We start from the raw sequence: 24,364 nt of genomic DNA on the forward strand, positions 1-24,364 counted from the left end.
GTTTTCCTCTTCAGAACTCTCCTGTCAGTTTTTCTGTGTCAGGTCAGTCTCCTGCAGTCTTCCTTCCACTCTAGCACAACCCCGTTATCAGCAGGACTACTGTGCATTACCTCTTCACAAATGCATCTGATTTTTGTGTGCTAGCTCTCCTTAACACATAGAATAACCCTAGGGAAATTAAACTGGATCCAAACCAGCTTCCTTCCTGCTTACATCTCTCCTCCAGGAGTGAGCCTGCACTGCAAGATGCCAGCACATTTGCTCAGTCAGGAAGGTGGTTCTGCTGAATCTCAGGATAAGAAAAACTGGCATCATCATTTCATACAGAGCTTATTCTGTGGGGAGGCAGATGGCTGTGGAGCCACAAAACACCCAGATGAGCAAATGCAAGTGAATTTGTTTACTGCTGTCCTCATGCCGTGTAAAAACCAACACTGCCTCTGCCTCCCACTGGGGTGTGAGGACAAAATCTGGTTCTTCAAAGGGTGACCACTTCAGAGGGTTGCTTCCAAAGGAGAAATCCATCTGCTCAGCAACGTGTCTTGGTTTGAGCAGATGAACTGGCACCAGTCTGGACCTTCTGGGGAGGTCATACAGTATAGAGTCCCACAGTGGAACTCCATTCTGCTGGAGCCCCCAGATCACTTCCCTCCTGGCCTGCTCCAGGTGAAAAGAAGTGCTGTTATCAGCAATGAAAGCTTTTTGGCAGCTCCACAGGAGGAGGTGATCTCCCTGCCCTTGGCTGCAGGCTGGGTAGCAGAGGAGCAGTGGCACAGGCTGGCTATGACCAAATTGTGCAGCACTTGGTTCCCTGTCCTCTTCAACCCCTGTGGATCTAAAACATAAATGTGACATTTTGGTGGGTTCATTTTCCTCTATCTCTAGTACCCCAAGTGGAATAACAGTGGTTTCACAGCATCACCCTGGGAATCAGAGTTTCCTGCCCTGAGAGATGCCCCAAGGGCACACCTGGAGGACAGGTTGGTGACAGAGGACTGTGTGGGATCCAGGCTTGGGCCAGGCTATGCCACGGGAGCTTTTGGGTTGAGTATGGGAATAAACAAGACCTGGACTTTTCCTGGGGGCAGTTCTGAAGACAGCTAGTGACAGCAGCCAAAAACTGTGCCAGGCAGTAAGTTAATAAGGGGTGTGAGAAATTGCTACTGGGGTTAAGTTCAAGTTTGCAGGGTAGGTGTTTCTAACATGTTGTGTGATGTCTTCTGCCGTGGGAAGAACAGTGCCATTCTCTGGTGTGAAGCAAAGCAAAGCAAACAGGAGTTCCACTTCCATTGGATGAGGTTAATGCCATAACACTGATGAAATGACAGCTGTTTCCATACACAGAAGTTTAGGCTGAATAAGAGCCCAAGTCAAGCAGTTTTCAAACTGACAGTGACTGTTCCCATTATGTATTTTTTAACAGAAAAAATTCAAGAGGCCTTAGAAACTACAAGAATAATACCACTTCTTCTTTTTTCAGGTTGATGAAATTTATTTGAATTAAAAGAAAAATAAAATAAAAAGAAAAAAGGAAGAAAATCTGGTTGAGGGAAGACTACAGATTTTGTACATCCTTGTTGTAATGCAATAGTTGTCCTATGCATGTGTCATAGGGAAGACAGCTTAAGGAACAGCAGGAAAATGATGCGTGAGGTCCAAAGAGATAATCTCACTGTGTATATATTTTCTGCAGTGTTATATGAAGATCTTAGCAGTAAAGTTTCTCCCTGTGGACTCTGAATGTATGATAAGAGCCTGTCTCTGTGCACAGCTGACCTGTGGGGGCTGCTGTCACACATCAGCTGCTTAGCTGACTGCAGTGGCTCACAGGTGCTGCATCAGCATGTTCAGAGCTGACTTGCCAGTCTGTGAGATGCCACCTCTGCCCCCAGACGTCACCCTTTTGGTATCTGCAGACTTAAAATTCTCCTGAGATAGAGTCAGTACCCTGCAGGGGGCCTGGTGGAGATTCACACTCAGACAAGAGATGACAGTGAGCCAAAGCAGGAGTGGGGAGCAGCACTGCAGCAGCATATTTTCCTCCCAGACAACTCCATGAACCAGCAAATTAAATGCATTTGCTGTTGACATGAAATACAAAGTAAGTTAAAAACTGATACCCCCAAATGCTTGTCTAACTGTCTATCACAGGCTCTTACAGTGCCAAGTGAAAGATGCCAAATAAATGACATAGGAAGAGGTCTTCATATGAGTACATTGCTAGCTGAAGTTTCTGCTGCTGATCTGACTGAAATTACAGGGAACCAAACAGAAGATGAAAACATAAAGATGTTTATGAAGTTGCAGTGCTGACTTATAAGAAGTCTGGTTTTCAGAAAGAGCAGTGTCTTTGAGTAGGCAAGATAGTTGAGTTGAAATGAGAATTTATGGAGTGAATAACGTGGAAGAACATGGCTTTGCATGGGCCACCCCAGCTTGTGATGTGTCTCCAAGCTCGGCAGAGAAGCAGAGTTGTGTGTGTTTGCACATGTTGCACATATTTCCTCCTGCATGCACTTCCCTGCACACAAGTTCACCCAAACTAAGTAAACCCTCCTACCCAGGCAGCCCCACTCTTGCATTCCCCGTGTGGTGAAATGGTCCTGCTCCACCATGACAGGCAGGGGAGAAAGGGTGGGGGTGTTCCCATGTCCCTCTGCTAGCAGGGCAAAACAAAAAACCTTTATTCTTTGGAAAAACCTTTATTCTTGGGAAGCTGATCTGCTCTCACAGCTTCAGGTTATAATCTCTTTTGGTGACATCACAGGTACTGCTGAGGCCGCCAGGGTGATGTCACAATGAGAAGCTTATGACTGTAAATGGGAAGTAAGTCACAAGAACAGATGACCTCAAATTAAGCTAATATCCTGTTATTATATAAGTGTTCCCAATACTTATATAAAGGTGCCAGTAACAAAAAATAAGAAAGGAAAAAGGCCCAATGACCTGTCAGGATATGTGAAGATGTGTGTAAAGTTGACACTTCTCACAGACTCACAGATCCTTTATTAGTGTGTCTTGCCTATAAAAATCTTCTTTCTATCAGCTCAGTTTTTAAATCAACCGCCGGATCTTTCCTTGTTTAAAGAGAAAAGCAACAAAAGTTCTCCATATTTTGACATGTTCTATAATCACATACATGCTTAGGCATAGCAAAGCATCCCAACTAAATTAGTGTGTCTTGCCTCTAAAAATATAGAGGCACAACCAAATATAATCTACATTTTAGTGTCATGAACTAATTTGTTAAGTAATTTGAGCATATAAAAACATGGAAATATGTCTTTCCTGTGAAGCCCTTGGGGAGCAGAGAATGGGGGTATATCTGAACCTATCTAATTATTACCTGCTGTTTTCTTATGATAAATAGGAACTAATAAAATTGAAAGCTATGTACAATTGTATCATAGAAAAGCTTTATTGCAGCTATAAAAATGATACTTGATACGCTAAGCTAAATTCTTTGAAGTTGGAAATAATGTTCAGAATCTCTAAGGCACTTTTTTGTAGATGTCTTGTCTCCGCTGTTCTGCAGGTTTATTATTTTCCATGGTCAAGTATTTATTACATTTTATCCTGGAAAATTTTTAATGGATTCTTTTGCTTTGATAGAATAAGAAGCCCATTTAAATGCCTCTAGGGGTAAATTATTTCACATCAACACTTTCAAACGCAAAGTCTGGATCTTCAGTAAGTTTTTACATTATGCAAGTAGACATTTAAGGTACTTAATACTTTCTAACCTCTAGTGCCCTTTTTACACAGAGACAGGCAGTCAGCAGGGATTAATCTGATCCTAATTAGCCACAAACTCTTCTGATATTTGGTCAGTGCACAGTAGCGTGCTGCCAGGTACACAGAGGTAAACTGATCTGGATTATCTGCCGGTGTATGTGCTCCACGGAGGGAGGTCTGTGCTCCGTGTCCTGGGGGAGCCACGGGCAGACACAGCTCCAATGCAGCGGGCAGGCTGCTGTGCAACGCTGCAGCTGCAAGCAAAGGGAAAGCACTCATGAGAAGGCCCTTCCTAATGGCTTTCTAGCAAGATTCTGCTCTCAGAGATGGCATTTGTGGGTGTGGCACCCTCCCAGACCAGATCCCTGCCTCCGCCCTCTCCTGATGCAGGTGTCGTAAGCAGAACAGAAGCTCCAGACAAAGTTTGTTAGAGAAGTGCTCTAATTGAGTCATGAGGTGCATAAAGAATTCCTTGCTTTCTAAACTCCTCCTCAGTGAGGAATTGAGGTGCAGATGGATCCAGTCTTTGCCCCAGACTTTATGTTTAAAGGATTATAGAGGTGTAATTGAATCCTTGTGCGAATTTGAACCGCAAGATTTAGAAAGGAAAACCAAATATATTTATATGAATAAAATAAATTATTTATTTTATTGGTGGTGATAATCAGAATGATTAGACTAAAAGACCTTAATCAGAATGATTTATTACACAGTACAGATCGTCATAGCTACTAGTGCAGTGCACTATTTATTGAAGCAATATTGAAACAGCAATATTGAAGCTAGCAAAACAATTAAGTAGAGATTGATGTTACTCACCCATACCAACTACTTTGGGCAAATCTATTCTGCTCAGCCTTGGGGGAGTCCCCAGCCAAGGGAGGAGTCTCCACACACACTCCTAGAAGGGATATATTAGATGTGCCTACCATTAAAAAGCGGGATTTCAGTCTCATGGGAACAGTTGCCCCCTCTGGCTGGTGTTGAGAGGTGATGGTGCTCCACTCTGCTGGGGTCGATCCATCCTCTGCTAAGGAACCAGAAAAAACTGGGGACATGAGGTGGCAGGGAAACCTTGCTGCAGAGCCAAAATAATTCCTACCCAGTGTTAATGCTGGGTGCTAACACCTCTGTCTCTTGATCTCCCTAAGAGTGGTATGGCCAGCCCAGCACTTGAATAGGGATCCAAGATACTAGAATAAAATTTTTTTGGGCAGGACAGAATAGAACTTGCTGTCTGCAGGCTCTGCACAGACGCTCAGCTCTGTGGGACCATGACTTTTGAAATGTTGTCTTATTTGTGATGGTCACCCAGGCCTTATGCATTAGATCAAGGCAGGCTGACATGATCACTCTTATAGCTCAGGGAAACAACTTCTAAAATTGAATTTTTTATTCCGTATTGTTGCAAATGCTCATACAGATGTCAAGGACAAGGAAATAGGAGATCAAAAGTCAGGGGAGAAGAATGTCCCAGGAATGGGATCCTGAAAAGTTAACTTGCTGATCCTGACTTAGCTAACACAAGGCAAATTCACAAAGAAGCTACATAGAATTTCTTCAGTTAAAGTAGTGATCAAGGCACCTGCAGTCCTCTGAGCATAGTGGGATTCACTGCTTAGGGTTTACCTTTTTTCAGGCTGCTCCAAAGAGTAGAGCCAAAGGCCAACTCGGGCCATGGGAGTAGGCAAGCACGTACTCTCGTGAACAAGTGTTGGTTTCCAGGGCAGTTTGTTTGCTTTCCAAGCTCATTCTTCTCTTTTTCACCTCAATTCTGAAGCATTCCTCTCTGAGGCATGATAGTTCTTGGAGATCAAGAGAGTTAAAATAATCCCCAGAGAGGCAGTAATTTTGGGAAGCTGACCTGTCTTGTATCAGTGTGCAGTCTGCCTGGTGTCCAGCCATTAGCTCATTCTGACACAGCTGCACACAGGCAGGAAAAGAGAGCTGACTCCAAGCTGAGCTCTCACGGTTGTAATGCAGAGCCAGTTCCTACAGAAAAAAAGCAAAGCCTTCTCCTCCTTTAAACAGAAGTCTGCTGGAATAGGTATCTAATAAAATAAGATTATTTTGTTTATGTTTGTAGTAAGTGGGATTATATTAGAGCTCTGCTTGGTGACACAAGGTTATTCTCAATTTTTCCTTGGGAAGACTGGAACACTGCAAGGTTGAGGGTCTTGTGTGAAGCCACTCAGGAGGCATGTGCCCTTCACTACAGGATGGCTGCTGTTCTTTCATCTAGAGCTGTTCCCTGTGCACTTTTGTCCAGAGATGCCTTTCATGCTGGGACCCTCAGCACTGTTGTATTCCCAGCCCCTGAGGTTGTATGTTTGGAAACAGTAAATCTGTTTTCTGGAATAAAACAAAATTAAACTGTTAAAATATCTTGTTTTATCTGACACACTACTAGTAACAGAGAAGAAAAAGTGTTAGAAACCTAACTGGTCTGGTGAAGGTTGCTTCTTCAAGGGCACAACAATGCACTGACTTTGCTTGAGATGTGACACAGCACAGGTGATCTCTGCGTGGCTGTTGTAATTAAATGTAAAACATTCACTTCTCAATGCTTCTCCCCTCAAGCTTAATGTCTATTTGTTGCTGCTTGGCCTCATAACAACTCTATTAATTAGGAAAAAGTGTCAAAGGAGCAGCTGATGAATGAATGAATGAATGGATGGATCCTGAATTAAGAAATTTTTCTTTTTTAATGTTTCCTTTCTTTTAGAAGTAGAATAGCTACAGCCTTCTGTAAGTCCTTTTGTCAAATATAGGGACATTTAATGTTGCAGTTCCTTGGAAAATAAGACTCTTTACCTCAGCATTTCAAGAAGAGAAAAAATATTCTTAGAATGTTTGAGGGAAAAAAGAAAGCGCTAGCAGTTGTCACAGTGTCAAAAGTAATTATTTTTGATTGATCCATTTGCCTTGATCTTTATGACCCTCAAGAATTTCAAATACTTCCCAGTCAATCATTTAAATTCCTCAGTTAAACCCCATACCTCATTAAATAAAGAAATAAGGAGGGGGTCTTGATATGCTTTTCTTCTGGCCTGTCACTCCAGAGTCTGAAAATACAGATCATGGAATCTTAAAGTATTCTCAGTTTTCTTTTCAAATAGCAAAAAAAAGTTTCTCTATACAGTTCATCACATTTTCTTTAGTGGCACTTTCTTGCTGGGACCTCTTAGGACTAACGCCAAGTACCACCTTCAGTGGTGGAAAGAGACTCTGAGACATTAAATTTACTGGTGACTGTGCTAATGTCACCAAACAACAAAGGGCTGTAGGGTGAAAGGCAAAGGGAAGGAAAGGAAGGGTATACTTAGAAGACATATATAGAAAAATTTAAGATGTGTGTGAACATTTTTGGGTGTGTACTGACTTCTTAAGGATTGAGGTCTAATGGAAATATTGCAGAATGGGAAGAGGACTCAAAGCATCAGACTATGGGATAGTGTATATTATATACAGTGCACAGATGCTGGACTTTTTCAATGTTCAAATTATGCAAACAGGTTCATTTCATATGCATCATCTATTTCATCCCATCATACACCCCTATTGATACATAAAAGCCAACTCTTTCCCTGATCTGTGTTTTCCCATGAAAAATCATTTATCATCTGAGAGTTCAGCCTACTTTTCTTCCTGCTTCTTTAAGATGGCATACCTGGTTTGTTTTCCATTTTCAGTTTTTCACCTTTCATCTCCTTTTCCCATTCTCTCGTGATGCGACAGGAAAAGAAATGCAAACCAGAATCAGGACCTGGAATGCTGTCACAGGGGAAGCTGAAATCAGAAGCAAATCAGAGCCATTTATAAATCAAACCTGAAAAGTATTTTGCTGCAATTTATGTCTCACATTATTGTGCACTGTGATAACTTAAAGAGGAAAGGCATCAAACAGTCAGGTTGTGAAAAGACTCAGTGTCTGCATTTAAACTTAGTCCTCAGAGAGAGCCCAGATCTCTCAAATTTCTCTTCTCCTAGCAGGTAAGACCTCAGGCAGCGTGGTGGCCTTGCCCAGATGTGATGGGCTGCCCCTGCCAATAGCCCTGCTTCCCCAGGGCAGCAGAGCAGCACTTCACTCCTCGGGTTGTGTCACACCACACACCCTCGTGTGGCCCCCGGGCATGTCCCTGCCGCACGCACACATACAGCTTCTGTGGAAATGTGCTACACCAAAGCTACACAATTTGCAAATCTGCTTTCTTGTCATCCTACTTGCCTCTCAGGCAGCACTTCTGAAGCTCTGGGATAAAAGTGTCCCCTTGGAGAACATCAGGGGAGACACCTTGCAGTACCACGGCAGCTCCTGACCTCAGCCAGTGCAGCTGATGCCCTTCAGCAGGACCTGCACTCTCCTACCTGTGGTTCTGCTCCATGGAAAATCCAGATTGCATGTGGCATCTCCAGTGAAGCTTCCCAGAAAAACAATTATTATTTCAGTGGAAAGCTGTTGCTCAGTCCCTGAGACTGCTGTTCCCCAGAGTCTAGTTCTGAAAACCAGCAATAAGAAATAAGAAATAGGATTGACTGTTATTTCTATTACCTTTGGGAGCATTCTCTTATGTAATTTAATTTAATTTGATTTGATTTAATTTATATTTTTTTTTTTCTAGGCAGCAATTTTTCATGTACCCAGAATCTTAACTCCTGTATCACAGATTGCAGTCTACTGTCTGTATGTCTCATCAATCCATATCTTGTCTTCTTTACTTTTTTTTATGCCAGCCCCTACATGATTGCACATAATTTTCAGAAGATTTCACACTTCTGAAAGTCCATATGGTTGTCAAAATCTTTTCTGATGCCACTTGTTTATGGCTTCAAAATAGTCAACATAGATTCACACATCCTTTTTTTCCCCCTGTTACTTCTCCCAGTCTCTTTTGTACACAACTCCAATGAGATTAATTCACTTTTTTTTCCTCCAAATGATGCTGCCAAAGTTAACACATCAGCAGAGAAGGCTTGGAGCAAAAATCTGTTCCATCTTGCTATGCTCTTCATTCATGTCAGGCTGCAATCTAGCTGTCACTCCAGAGAGCAGCCAATTTTTCTTTGGGCCATCTACCAAAAATGGCATCATCAGAAAATGTTCTGGTGAGAAGGAAGGAAGGAAGGAAGGAAGGAAGGAAGGAAGGAAGGAAGGAAGGAAGGAAGGAAGGAAGGAAGGAAGGAAGGAAGGAAGGAAGGAAGGAAGGAAGGAAGGAAGGAAGGAAGGAAGGAAGGAAGGAAGGAAGGTCATCTGTGGGGACTGGCAGCATGAATCCAAAAGAACCCATCTGCAAAGAAAGTGGTTGGAAAAGCAAACCAACCTGGAGCAAAGATTATCCTGGAAACCTGGAAAACACTGTGTCCTTGGGCCATCCTGGCAACCTGACAGCTTCAGCATCCTTAGCCCCCAGGGCTGATGGCTTCCCTCCACATTCCCTATCTCATCCTCAAAGAGGATATTGCCCAGCCCCACATGCCTGAAGCTAGTTCACCATCTGGGGCTAGAAAGTGGGAAGAGGGTCACAGATGGTTCCCATCTTTCTGCTCCTCTCCTCTCCTGTCCTGTGGCTTGTCCCAGCCCTCCTGGCCAGCTGTCTGGCAGCAGCATTCCTGGCAGTGGTTGCATCTGCTGCTGCCTCAGGCAGCCCCAGAAGTCCTTGCTTCAAAACTTCTGCAGAGTCTTTACACACGTGGCAGGGTGGCAAGTGGCATCCTCACCCGTCCTGGGAGAACCACAGGGCAATCAGCTCTTGAAAGAGAGCAAGGCAGCAAAGTGGCAGGGAGAGGGACTTGAAGGGCAGAGGCTGCATTTCTGTGGCTTTATATGGCATAACAGGGCATCTGGTCAAATTCCAAACACAGGGGAACAGAGTAATTAGTTATAGCTTTGCTTTCTTGTGACAAAATACCCCTCAAAAGTAGGAAAAAATGGGAGTCATAACCATGTAATGGTAAACCATGTGAAAAAACTCTCTTCCTCCTAATCACAGCCCAATTTAAAAAAAAAAAACAACAAACATGTCCATGCTGCAGTACATGTGAGCTGCAAAAAATGGCTGTTAATTCATGGAAGAAAGAGGAATTATAAAGTTGGTATTATGTGTTGCATTCTTAAGGAGTATCTGTCCCGGGCAGCCCTGTCCCCAGGTTCATTACACCTAAGGAGCAGGAGCTCTCCAGTAGCACTGCTAACCTCACAAGAAGCATTGTCTTGGCAGGACTTGAGTCATACTTAGCAGATTATCTCCGTACCAGGAGGGCTGAAATTTTCATCAAAGTAAACAGAGGAATTCGTGACAGGCAGCCGGCTTACCGTGCCGTGCTCAGGGGCTCCTTCCTAGCGGATGCTCGGCTCCATCCCAAGAGCAGCCCCGTGCGCTGCGGCCGCTTCCTCGCCTTTGGCACACGGCAGAGCCCTTCGGGTCACTGGGTGGTTCTGCTGCCCAGCTTGGCGCTGGAAGGGAGGGAAGGAGGGCAGAGAGGAAGGCAGAGAGGAAGGGAGGGAGGGAGGGAGGGCAGAGAGGCAGAGCAGCGGGCTGGGAGCGCAGCACGGGCACTGGGAGCAGCTCGGGCTGAGCTACGGGGCACGGAGATGGGGGGCAGCAGGCACCGAGCCCTGGGGCACGGAGATGGGGGGCAGCAGGCACCGAGCCGGAGCCGGAGGGTCCCCGGTGCCCCTGGCATGGCAGCTCCGTGCCAGGACCACGAGATGGCACCAGGCACCTGTGCGGGCCGGTGGCTTCCCGGCATCGCTGCCATCCCGTCACACGGCACCGGCACTCCCGGTCCCGCAGCTGGGAACGCCGGCATTCTCCTACTGAGCCATCAGCGTCGGCGATATCCATTTCCATCGCCGTTCCATTGTGCGCCGTTAACTCGGCAGTTTTCATTTATGACGGGCAGATTGGATGAATGGCCTCCACCTACCAAGCTGTTTTTGCATTTTATGCACCATATATTCAGGAGGAAAGGGATTGAAAAGGGCACCTGATTAAAACGGCAGCCATGCCTTGATGCAGGAGGCTGAGCCGCAGCAGGGGCAGGATGCACCTGCACAGCTGTGAAGCCCTCTAAGACTCCCTTTCTGCGGACAAATTGAATCAATACCGCCTATCTGTAAACTGCTAAAAAAAAAAAAACTAGCAGCAGTTTGAATACTGTTCTTGAGCTCCAAGGCCAGCCCAGCACTGAGTTGGGTCCACAGGCTCCAGAGATGCTCCACAGGTCACTAGACACACCACGCTGCAGCTGGCCTGGCTTCCCTCCTGGACTGCCCCAGGATCTGTTCAGCTCTCAGACACAGCCAGCCCACTGTGCACGGGGGCTGCTATCTGAACTCAAGTGAGGACTGCACTGCAGCCCACTGAGAGGTGTTTTTTACAGCATGACCCTGAGAGGCTGAGTTTCATGCTGTGGGATGTCCAAGGGAACATGGGATGACAGGAAGATGCAAAAAGCCTGGTGGGAGAGTGTTGGAGACAGAGAGGCCAAAGCTTGATGTAGCCTCTTCCATAGTGGGAACAGTCCTAGGACTGAAGGGCACCACCAGGAAGTGTCTTGGGGAAAGCTGCTTGAAGTGGTCCAAAACAGAGACAATAAGCAATCAAACAATCCAGTGTCTGAACCTGCTCCCTGTCCCACTTCCCTTTACCACTGAAGACATATTCCTCTACAGGATTTATGCCTTGGAAGGCTGCAAGGCTTTCCAAAGCAAGCAGTCAGATTCCTCCACAGCTATCTCCCAACCCACTGGTTCCTGAGCTCATGGAGACACAATCCTTCCCAGCTACTGAGGCAACATGGCCCAGGAGCCTGCACTGACTTCTGGAACAGAAAGTGCTCAGTGAAACTGTCTGGGTGAAGGCTGCAAATAAATGTGTCTCTCTTCTCATGCAGGGAATGAATTCAGTGCTGCTCGTTGCCCCGAGCTGCTGTGGAAACCCGAGGAATTAAGAGAGATTCAACAAGAAATCTGACAAATTGAGGGAGGATAAATCCATTGGTAGCACAATGTAGCAGTTGGTCACACAGTGATCTGAGCAGTTTTTGGCTCAGGAGGTCTGGACTCTGTGTAAATTTAGCAATTTGCACTATGCTGAATCCTGGAAGCTGGGATGGAATGCCAAAGGGAGGATTGCTCTGTACTCAAATGACACCTGGGCTCAGATCAGAGACAAGTCACTATTCAAACAGAGATAAGTTTGAGGATTTTTTTTGGGAGGAGTCAACATGGTTTTATACAAGGAAATCACACCTCTTAAATCCATTTGGGGCTTCAGAAGGCATCAAAAAAGAGGTGTAGAGCTAACAGCAGTTTTCCAAAGCCCTTCATCAAAGCCTTCACAAGAAATCCTGCTGTGATGGTTTAAAAGGTAAGGTTATGTGAATACAGGGCTGATTAAAAGGCAGGAAACAGAAGGTAGAAATAAATAGCCAGCTCTGACAGTGGAAGGAGGTTGGCAGTGGAGTCATGCAGGGATTTGTACTCAAGCTTGCATTGCTCAGCATGACTTAAACCTGGAAAAGGGGGGGCTCTGTGAGATGGGAGTTTGTTGAGGTTATTAAGCATCCAAGACAGTAAAGATGATGAACAACTGGGGAAGTTACAGAAAAACCTCACAATAGACAGCAATTGGGCAATAAAAAGGCAAATGAAATTCAATGTAGCTTATTCTAAAATTAATTACATTTCAAAAATATCTAATTTTACATACATGATAGTAGGGTCTCAACTGACTTTTTCTGCTTGGGAATTAGACTTTAGGGCTATGTAAATATCTATGAAAAGGGTAGCTCAGTGCTCAGCTGCAGCCAAAGGAGCAAAGTAGCAAGTTCCATTACTAGGATAGGATCAGAGAATATAATGGAAAATACCTTCAAGCTGTACATTTGTACAGTGCATCTAAATCTCCAAAAACTATAGGTGTTTATGGACCCTCTAGTTCAAAAAGCACACAGCACAGAAAGGTAACAGAGGGGTAACAAGAAAGAACAAAAGCAAGGAATGTTTCTCCTGTTAAACATGAGTTACTGGCTTAAGACTTCTCAGCTTGATAGGAAAAACAATAATCTGATTTCTGCAGAAGTTAACACATGCACTGTTTGAAACTGCTTCCTAAGCCCTTGGTGAAGTGGAACTCTCTTTCCAACACCTGAGCAGCTCCATTCTGTTGGGCAGATGGGATGGCCAGTGCCAAAGCTCAGGCTGCTGAACCTGAAAATCACTCCTGGAAGACCTCAGCACTCTCAGGATGTAAAACCAGATGATTTAGAGATATGATGAGGCAGTTGGGTCCAGAACTTTCATGGCTGGATACAGGTTCTTTATGGAAGGATGGAAGATGGCGATGAGGTTTGTGCTCTAAGCAATTGAGTGGCACAAATTCACGTATGTTTGTGGGGGAGCAGAAGGTGAGAAACTCAAGAGCTCACGGGTGAGGAGAAGCTAACAAAAGGGATATTGCTGTGGACATCTCCCACAACCCTATCAATCAAGAAGGAAAGACAGATAGAACCTTCCTTAAACAACTCAGGAGTTATTCAGGACAGACTAGAAAATCTCCTGCCTTCTGTAACTGGAGAAATCTGCCAACTGGAAAACCCTCTGCCTTCAGTCACAAGGTCATCACTCACAAGATGTTCTATTAGGCCTGCCATGTGTCTGTATCTAGCAAAGTTCTGAGGAGAAAATTACTAATCACACTTGAAGACTGAGTCACGGATGCAGAAAGCTGCACATGCACAACTCCATGGGGCTGGATGGGCTACCCACTGACAGTGCAACAGAAACTGGCCAATGTGATGGCCATGACTGATACACTGAAGGGCAGGGCTACCACTCACAGAGACCTTCACTGGCTGCAGAAAGGTGACAGTGAGAGCCTCACAAGTTCAATAAAAGCAAATGCAAGCCCAGCACCTGGCATGGGCTAACCTGGTACAACCAGCACAGGAGGAAGCATCTCCTGGCCAGGGAGCAGCTCTGAAGAGACCTGGGGGTTCCAAAAAACAGCAAGCTGAACATGGCTAAGCAGGGCAACCTTGCAGTGACAAGGCCAACAGGATACTGGGTGGTTTAAGCAAGGGAGCTGCCAGCAGGTTGACAGAAATTCTTCTTCCTGGCAGCTGAGCACTCATCATCCACATCCATACATCTGTGTAGAGTTTTGGGATTGTCAGTACAAGACTGGTATCGACAAACCTGAGAGAGTTCAGAGGGTCAGGGAATGAGAAGACCATGGCTGCAGGAGCAACTGCAATCTTCCAGCACCTAAAGTGGGATTATAGAGAAGACAGAGCCTGGATTTCCCACAGGTGCTCAGTGAAACAAGAGGGAAAGATCACAATTTTTAACATGGGAAATTGTCACTGCAGATTAGGAAGCAATTATTCACCATTACAGCTGGTAAGCACTGGCACACATTGCCCAGAGATACTGCGAAATGGCCACCTTTAAGTACTTTCAAATCTGAGCAGACAAGGTTCTGAACAACTTGATCTAACTCCAAAGCTCAAGGCTTGAGCAGCCTTGTGCCTGCTTTCAGCAGATGCCTTGGACTAGATGACCTCCAGAAGCCTCTTCCAACTCCTGATGTTTCTACAGCTGTAAGTGCCATAAAAACATATATAAACCCCACAATGTTAAACCATAAAAACCAAACAAAGCCAAACCTACACAGCTTTGCATATGCAATGCAATGCTGACATGGAGCTGTGTCCCATGGGGGGAATAAAGAAATGCATAATAGATAACACCACACACTGATGAAAGTAAGAGGCAAGGATGATTATGAAGACCAATGTACATCAAACAAACCCAGAAGGGATTTGAGCATGCAAGATTACCAATATGTGTCACAACTTCTATTTTATCATTCACCTTTACTAGAGAAAATGATTCCCAACACCACAGCGAGAATCAAAAAACCCAGTCTGCAGAGGCAAAACTGGGTCCAACAAAAAATATTTTTGCTGTGTTTATTTTGTAATTATCCCAACAACACACACAACCACAAGCTGTAGAGCTTGTGGCATTGCAGTCATTTTGGAAGCCTAGTTAAAATACTCGATAAGTCTGCAATACTTTATAAATGAACACGCAGAAGGTTATGTACAACAGACTTTTCATCTCTATTTTATTTCACAGAAGCAGTGCATTCTGGGGTGAGAAGGAGAAAAAGTTCAGGAAAAACCTGCAGTTCTCAAAAGACACTGTTGATAATTTAACCAAATCAATAAGTAAATGCCATGAAACTTGTGCATATTCAAGTCTCTGAAGAGATGAGCCCCTTCTTAAATAATGGGAAGAGAATTAATGAAGCCTACCTTCATTGAAACACACTTCATAATCTGGTTTTCTTTTTATAGAAAGAAAATTTTCTGTAAACTATCACCTCTGTTCTTCCTGGCAGTAGGACACTAATTTTTTTACAAGGTTTGGTTACAAGCACCATCAATGTAAACAATTAAAAGTTTAATCTCTAGTTAGGTATCAGTAAACAGAACAGAGACAGAACCAGTGGGGACAGTACAAATGCAGAGTTGGTGGACACTCATTTGGCCCTCTTCCCATCAGGATTAATGTGGCAAAGTCTGGAGCTGAGATGCTTGAGGAGCTGCTGGTTAATAACACACACGAACTTCATGACTGACACTTGAGCTGTCCTGTGCTTCCCTGTGGATCTCCAGTACCACTGCTTCCTGCTGCAGCAGACGACAGCCCCAGATGTGATGGACTCCTTCTAGTGGCATGCCTTAGCAGAAAAATGGTTCAGAGCCTCCTCTTCATTAAAAACCCCAATCAGCTTTTTGTCAGGAGTGTTGGTGTGATGCCATGATCAGACAGCTACATCAGCTCAAATGAGTTTTTTATTTCATGTCCAGATCAAATGTTTTCTGTATTATTAAAATACTGTAAAAATACCATGATTATGGACAGAAAATGATGAAGTATAAATTTAAACCTGTGGATGCTGACTGTCCTAGGCATCACTGTTTGTATGGTGAAATGCAAGCTGATGGAAAAAGTGGCTAGTCTGACTTCATAGTGATTTTTTATATATATTTTGTCAGGGTACAAACAATAACATGGGAATACAACTTTAGATAAATCAGGTTCACGTGTTCCGGGGAGGGATTTGATCTAAAGGTCACGACAGTCAGAGGAAAGACTGCGTGGGGTCTGAAGGAGCACAGAGCAGGTAAACACACTGCACACCATGACAAATTCTTCATTAGTGTTACTTTTGGTCCCAGGAAGAGAACAGTTTACCCAAAACTGCAGTAAGCCTAAACAGTTTTAGAGGGCAGGAGAAGGCTGATAATCTTCTGTGCTCTTTACTTTGAATAGATTTCCCTGTTTATTTACTGTGTTTAGCCTTGACTATCCCTCCGGCCTCTTCTGGACTCAGGCTGCAGGTTCCTCCCCTAAAAACCTGCACTCATTTTCCTCTAGACATTCTTCCAGAATAGCTTGTAAAAACCATGCACTTACCTAAACGGGCCAGGGGAGCTGTTCCACTTTTTGTGACTATTATTTACAGTATGTGTGTGCTTCTCCACATTTTTTTCCCAGGTCAAAGCAGAAAATCTTTTGATTAAAATTACCTGGTAATACAGCAAATATCTTTCTCTGAAAATGAGTTTTTATTTCACACACCACAATGCCATCATGGTAGGTCTTCAGCATTTACACCTGTATATAGGCTACATCCAGCATTATGCACACACCTTTTAACATGGTCATTTCCCCAGTGGCTTGACCAGAGCTGTGATCAGTGACACTTGTCAGCCAAAAATGTAACTTTTCAGAACACGCATAATAAAATTTGTTTATATGACTCAAATCCTGGTGAAGGTACTTAGTTGTCATATTAGCAGCTTTTCACTTGGTGGTTTTTTTTTTTTTTTTTTTAACACCAGTTTAATTAGAGCAAAACAGGTTATCAAAAAATGCGTATTTTAAAAACATCTTCTAAAAGACAGAAAGTTTGACATGTTTTCCCTTAGGGGAGAGGTATTCAAGAAGAAACGAGTTTCATCCAGAAAGAAGTATGCTTGCACTGGAAATATGAAGAAAAAGTTTCTGCCTTGATTATTTCTAACAGAAAAATATCAACTCCTTAAAAAACACGGAGCTGTCTTTTATTTGGGTCTAATGGTGTAGCGATATATAAAAATGCTGGGTTATCTCTCTTGGTTTGTATTCCAAAAAGGTAAGCTGTATTGCCTGAGTCAGGAATAGCAAACATGGTTTACTCAGGTTATCACTATCTGTACAAGTGGTTCAGACCACAGCCCAGAGGGCTCCCTTCTAGCTGAACAGGATGGGCTTTCTGGGTGAGGGGGCTGAAAATGTTCTCTAAGGTTTCTCTTTTGGCACTTTCTGCATCCTGGTCTGTCAAATTAAAAGATACAGTGGAATTTCCTCTTCCCTGGGGAAGGAGTGACACTTCTTCTGAAGAAGTTTCTATAAAAACATTGGCAGCAAAAGGAGGGCTAAGGAGTCTCCATTCTTTGCTGGAAGCACAGGGTAGCACAGTGTAAGGGATGAGGAAAATGTTGAGGTACCTAGTGCCTTTTTTGTCTCAGTATTTAATACCAAAGCCAGCTGCCCCCAGCATATCCAGCAATGACAGCTGGAAGTTAGGGATAAGGAGCTGAGTGAAGTCCCCATAATCTGTGACGAAAGGGTTAACGACCTTCTGTCCCAGTTAGACACACATCAATGTGCCCTGATGTGATGCACCTGAGAGTATTGAGGGAAGTGGCAAAAGATCTTGCCAAACCCCTTTCTACCCTTTTCCAGGAGTTTTGGTTTCCTGGAGAAGTCCCAGTTGACAGGAAATTAGCAAATGTGATGCCCATCTAAAAGAAGGGTTGGAAGGATGATCTGGGGAACTACAGGCCTATCAGCCTGACCTTGGCACTGGGGAAAGTTGTGGAGCAGACCATCCTGAGTGCCATCACGTGGCATGTACAGGACAACCAAGGGCTTAGGCCCAGCCAGCATGGGTTTATGAAAAGCAGGTCCTGCTTGACCAACCTGATCTCCTTCTATAACAATGGGATCCACTCAGAAGGTGAGGGAAAGTCTGTGGATGTTGTCTATCCAGACTTTAGGAAAGCATTTGAAACTGTCTCCCACAGCACTGTCCTGGAGAAACTGGTTGCTCATGGCTTGGATGGGTGGATTCTTAACTGAATAAAACTGGCTGGATGGCCAGGCCCAGAGAGTGGTGGGGAATGGAATTAAATCCAGTTGGTTGCTGGTGCCAGCTCTGTTTCACATCTTCACTGATGATTTGGATGAGTGGATTGAGTGCATCCCCAGTAAGTTCACAGATGACACCAAGTTGGGTGGGAGTGTTGATCTGCTGGAGGGCAGGAAGGCCCTCCAGAGGCATTGTGACAGACTGGATCGATGGTCTGAGGACAGTCTTGTGGAGTTCAGTAAGGTGATCCAAGTGCTGAGTCCTGTACTTGGTTAAAACAATCCCATGCATTGCAACAGGCTGGGAGAAGAGTGGCTGGAAAAGGACCTGGGGCTGCTGGTCAATAGCCAGCTGAACATGCTCCAGCATGTGCCCAGGTGGCCAAGGAGTCCAACAGCACCCTGGCCTGTATCAGGAATAGTGTGGCCAGGTGCTGTACTTGGCACTGCTGAAAGCTGCACCTTGAATCCTTGCGCTCAGTTCTGGGCCCCTCCATTCAGGAAGGACATTGAGGGGCTGGAGCATGTCTAGAGAAGGGCAATGGAGCTGATGAAGGGTTTGGAGCAAAAGTCTGATAAGGAACAGCTGAGGGAACTGGGATTGTTTAGTTTGGAGGATTACCTCACTGATCTTTACAACTACCAGAAAAGAGGTTGCAGTGAAGTGGGGGTTGGTCTCTTCTGCCATATCTTGAGTGCAACAATGAGAGGAAACAGCCTTAAATTGCATCAGGAGAGGGTCAGATTAGATGTTAGGAAAAAAAATATTCACTGAAAGGGTGGTCAGACCTTAGAATGAATTGTCCAGGGAGTTGGTGGGGTCAGTGTCTGAAGTGTTTAAGAGGTGTCAGGATGTGGCACTTGGGGATATTGTTTAGGGGTGATTACGGTAGTGCTAGGTTGTCATCTGGATTTAGATGATCTTGAAGACCTCTTCCAACCTTGATGTTTGTGTAATTCTCAAAGTATGGAAGGAAAGTGTTTCCTCACAAGAAACTTCTTGTCTGACCCTACTGGAGCTGGGCTGCTGGGACCTGCTGTGCTTAGAGCTGCCTTTGGAACCTGTGAAGAGGAAATAAGACTCTGTTTTTTCCCCACCTTTCCTGAGTTAAGGGAATTTCTCAGAAAAGTTAAAGTAGTTTGTTTCCACATATTAGTCTTCATTGTCTGCCAAATTAAAATGGAATACTGTGTGCCTCTTCTGGCATTTCCTTCACCATCAGTCCAAGGGCTGGTCAGAAACCTCCACCTTGTGCTGCTGTGCAAAAGCCTCTGTGTTGATCATATCCTCCAGTACAGAGACACAGGGTGCAATCTCAGACTTCTTTACTGTACCCAGCTCGGGAATGCCAATCTCAGAGGGTTCTGAGAACTTTCTTCACATATTTAACAAACTTCTGCATCACCTTCTCCTCAGCAAGTAACCTGTAAGCTCAGGGTGGACCCACTGCTGTCATTCACAAGTAATTCACTTTTCCTTTGGAAGGTGTAAGTTTGAGAAGCCTCAGATGTAAAATTCTTCTTCATTAACTGGTGAAGCTGGGCAAACATGATCATCCAGAGAACAGGGAGCTGCTCTCAAGGGCTGTTTGTGTTGCTTGGAGAGAGATGCTGACATGAAAGAGCTGGAAGACCATTCTGAAAGAGAAGGCAGTGAACCATCAACTGACTCAAAAGTATTGCACATGGCTGATACAGGCCTTCCACTGGTGGCTGCCTTTTTCGCCCTACTGACAGTTTGTTTCTGTGATGGAAGAGAGTCTTCCAACTCACTGCAAAATCCATTAAGGGCAGAATATGCAGAAACCACAGACAGGTCTGAGAAGGACAGCTTCATCCCTGTGTCCACATCAGTCTCTTGGGCATCCTCTATGTCATCAATGTTAAGCTTGGGGCTGCATTTCCACGTTTTTAACCTGGTTGCAGGTGACCCAGTGTTTAAAAACTGGAATGGTTCACTGAAATGAAATGTCTCTGATGCTGAAGAGGAGTTCACTGTGGGCAAGCAGAACAGAGACTTGCTTCGTTGAAATGACCAAGAAATGCTGGAGGCACTCCTGGATCTGCGTGTGAAGTCTCCTAGATTGCTGTGTCTCAAATCCTCCTGGGAAAAACCAAGATAATGACCAAGGCCATTTGTGTGATGTACCTTTTTTGGACCCATTTCTTGTGGCCGTTCAGAGACGGATTGGTGGCTCTGAGGAAGGAAGGCTGGCAGAGTGGTGAAGTGGGAATCTGTTGACACAGATGGATACGGTTGCTTGTTCTGCTTTGCAGACTTCCTACACCAACTGTGTGCTTGCTGCTGTAGGGAGAGGGAAAGAAGATCACATTAATACAGAATTGGCAGTTTTACAACCCTGAGTCTCCATTGCTGAGTTGTTACTGCAAATAATTATGAAGCAGACTTCAGTCAGTATGCTTGCAGCAAATGTTTCACTGCAATAACAAAGAAAAACCACCCTGCCAAAATCCCAAATATTTACATAAGGAGCCTCAAAGACAACAAGAATAAATGGTAGAGAAGCCTTGCCTTGTGGGCTGAATTACACTAGCTTGAATTTCTCGCTTCCTATTGACTTACTCAGATTCATTCATATTCTGTCTTCCAACATTACTACTTTAGTGGACAGCTTAAGAAAATAATAAAGAAATGGAAGAAGTATATTATATAATTGTAATTTCTCATTTCTTCCTTACGTCTTTTTTTGTTGTTTTGTTTTGTGCTCCTTTAAAACATCAGAAAGCCTTCAGCAAATTCATTCTGTCCTCTCAATGGAAATTTACTAATTGTTTCAACTCCTTCACGTTTTCTTTCTTACCTAGTGAGCTGTATTAACTAGCTCACAGTTACATTGCAGACACATGTTCAATTTGCTTGTAGACACCTAGACTGAAGACCGAAGTCCCAAACTCATGGTTATGATCCAAATCTGGAGCTGAATCCCAGTACCAGGGCAGGATTCAGTTGCCTCCCCATCAGATACTCAAGCATTTGAACAGGGAAAGCAGCTGTGACAAATGATGAGCCAACATCCTTCTCTTATTTCAGTGAGGCTTTTAGAAATTAGCCTTTTAAAAAGTTTAATTTAAAGTCTCCTTAATGGAATTTCTTGCATAATAAAAAATGCTTGATCTCTGCTCCGAAAGGGACAGGAACTAAAGGGACAAAGTGCAAGATCATACCCTTGAGAATAAACAATAATCTCAGCTATGGGACTTGTCAGTTGGAAACAGGAGAGGAGAAAGAACTGGGCATCCTGATCTCTTTCTGCTATTAAAGCAACAAGGCTGTGACAACATGGTACTGGGCAGCCTCAAGTGAGTTGAAAAAGCACTGTGTACAACACTGTTATGGCCTCATCTGGAATACTGCATGATTCCAATCACACCTATGTGAAAAAGAATAAATTTGAACTGAAAACGACAGAGCCACAGGAAAAAAAAAAAAGAACTATCCATTAAAAAACCCAGAACCACAAACTAATAAAAGGTTTCTTTAACAAAGAAACAAAAAAAACCTTTAACAAAAAAAGGTTTCTTCATTTCTATAAACAATAACAGAAAGAGAAGTCTTCTGGGGTGAGTAATGGATAAAGACAGAGCCTGCTCATTTTACCAAACAGATTATATGACATGACAGAAAGAGCTGAGACCTGGCAACCAAGGAGGTTCTTTGTACCCAGTCTCTAAAAGAGCTCCATACATTGCTGCTTCTAACATCTTGCTAGTGCACATCACATTGTCTTAGTGACCCAGATCTGTCACAGCCATATTCTTTTTTATTGAATTGATTTTATGGGCAAAAAAAGGATTTTCACATCTGCAAAAAATGCTTGTCTCTTTCTAGATCTCTTACTAGAGATTATAGCCAAACCATAGAAGTCATTTAGATACTGCAGATGAGTAAATATACATACGCATATTATATATATATGTGTATATATATATCTGTAATAAGATGTGTTATTTCATAACCTATTTCTGTGTAATATAGTAGGCTGCTTCCCCTTAATGTCATAAAGAATTATATGAAGGAAGAAATTGAGGACAAAAGACTGACTCAAATGACTCAAAGGACTCAACTGACTCAAATGTAATGAGTCAGTTGTCAACAAAACATTTGCCAGAAATCATGTTAGACCTCTACAAATAACATTATTTCATTAGTTCAATATGTGAGCCAATTTGTTTAAAAATTACTCTGTAAGACAAAAAGCTTGTCCACTAGCTGTTTCTTAACTAAATACATTTTTGGATAACGCAAAAATAAGAATCTGACATGCTGAAAGTCCTGCACTCTTTTGATGTGTTTGACCAAGAAAACAGTCCTAAATTTGTTAGCATTAACAAAAGGTACCATTTTTTTTTTTCTCTGCAGTAACTCTGCTATAAGATATACTACATGAACTCAACCACCATGCTCAGTGAATCAATTCCCAAAATCATTTTGGGAACAGATCTATCCTTGCACTGCAGAGAGTTCCGGGGCCAGTACCTTTACCTTGTGCAGGCCACACCACCTGTCTACCACACATACATCAGGCAGAGCCCACAGACATCATAAATGAGATTTAGCTGTCTAGTTAATACAGCCAGTGGGGTCTGGAGAGCAATTCAGCTTTCCCTGAAAAAATTCTTGTGTGGGGTTGGTTAGCTGAATTGTTTTCTATGTCCTAGGGCTGTACTACAGTGAGAACACACACTGTAGCTGACAATCTACTTTAGGCAAGATGTTAGATTTTGGGTTTTGCTATTTTAAACCTTTTTTTCCTAGTTCTTTTTCCTAGTTCCTAGTTTCTGCAGATAGATGGAGGCACTTCATTTTACACAAAATGTTTGCTGTTAATCTTGCTCCTGGGTCACAGATCCTGGTCAAGCCAAGCTGGCCTGGCAGGAGGCAGTGGTGGATGGTGAGGAGAAGGGAGCAAGCACAGCCTGCCCCCAGAATGGCTGCCTGCAGGGCAGACCGAGTGACATCACTAATAGAGCTCATTTCTGAACAGCTGTTTATAGGAAGAACTGCTCACCTCAATAATTTTTTTTAGATGAGTTAAGATTTAAAAGACTTATTTTCCAATGCTGCTCTTCTTTATATGGGCAGAAATGAGAAATAATGGAGAGATAGTATTTTAATACTTTAATCTTAAAGGAATGTAATTGAAGTCTTTCCTGGCTGTGAGAACACCAGACAGGAAAAGCAGCAGTGATGTGCTACAGGTAGAAGAGTGTACCACAGGTAGTGTGTCAGAAGCTCCATCCCACGACATACTAGTGAACAAAGATTACAGGCTAATCCTGTATTGTAGAGAACTGGATTATGTGGACTAATAAGACTTTTCTATATCTACATTCTCTAGCTTGTCAGAGATCACAGAGGGGATCCAGTGATTTAGCCAGGATTAAAAGTCAGGCAAAACTAGCTCCTTGTCCTGTGCCAAGGCCAGTGACTGTGCTCCCCTGTGCCACCTTGGGATGCACACCAAGTGCTGCACGCAGCCTGTGAGCTCGTGTGACTGCTCCTCTCTTCAGTTTCTGGATGAGGCTTCTCTGCCCCCTTAATCCTGCCACTGGTTTTGAAAACAGCTGCATCTTTTCTGAGTTATTTTCTTTCTCAATTCCTCATCATCAGCCTTCTCACAGCTTGCTAACACTCTCAGCATTGCCTATTGCCTCCCTGCTGCCTGGCAGAGCCCTGCCTGGCACAGCCATGCTGCCTGCAACAGGCACAAGCACCAGGGAGAGAGGGCATCAGTCATCTGAGAGGACAAAGGCACAAGACAAAGTGGCACATTGATTTTGACTGAAATTCCAAATGCAGGGAGGTAGATTTGTCAGACCTTGCCACAAAGATGTGCAGCAAACCCAGCCACTGACTGAACAGATTAGCTCTCTAACAGAACAGATTTTTTCATCTGGTGCTAATCTGCTGCTCATTTATAATCTCTGCACAAATCTTTGTGAAGCCTGGAGGGATTTAGAGTCTTTGTGTTTTACAATGGGCTGCAGAAGAATTTCATGATGAATATCCGGGAATGCCATAAACAACTTGGGGTGAATCTTTCAGAAATGCACTTTCAACTTGGGCTGCCAGGACCTAACTGAATGTTGCTGCAGTCTATTTTAAGTTATCTGCTTTTTAAAAAAGCAGATAGAGATCTCCTTAAGCATCATCTGCATTAAGAACTGCCAGCAAGGCTTTGCTGAGGTCAGGACCCAGCAAGCACATCAATGACATCACCATCTCGAGCCCAGATTTTGCCTGCCTTGCTCAACAGGAGTGCAATGGTGTTTGTTTAATTGTATTAAAACCAATGGAACTGATCCAGAGGAAGAAAAATCAGCACAAGAAAAAGTGGCAGAGATTAGTCCTCAGTATCATCATAATAAGTTTTACTTGAGAGGCAAATAGTCAGA

At 43.7% G+C, this 24,364-nt stretch overlaps 1 protein-coding gene across 2 annotated transcripts in view; it reads right to left on the bottom strand.

Annotated features, from left to right (window-relative positions):
* Nucleotides 1–16,629: 16,629 nt before the first annotated feature.
* FAM124A (family with sequence similarity 124 member A) overlaps nt 16,630–24,364 on the bottom strand; it is a 39,724-nt gene continuing 31,989 nt past the window's right edge. The window contains exon 4 of one of the 2 annotated variants that reach the window (XM_071448401.1): nt 16,630–20,249. In XM_071448401.1, coding sequence (XP_071304502.1) covers nt 19,452–20,249 — 798 coding nt within the window. In that variant the 3' untranslated portion in view covers nt 16,630–19,451. Of the gene's footprint in view, nt 20,253–24,364 lie in introns of both variants that reach the window. The other variant, XM_071448400.1, reaches the window with a different exon arrangement.

Source organism: Agelaius tricolor, unplaced genomic scaffold, assembly GCF_023055355.1.
Source record: "Agelaius tricolor isolate 1412-34295 unplaced genomic scaffold, bAgeTri1.0.p SCAF_26, whole genome shotgun sequence".
In the NCBI taxonomy this organism is placed as follows: domain Eukaryota; kingdom Metazoa; phylum Chordata; class Aves; order Passeriformes; family Icteridae; genus Agelaius; species Agelaius tricolor.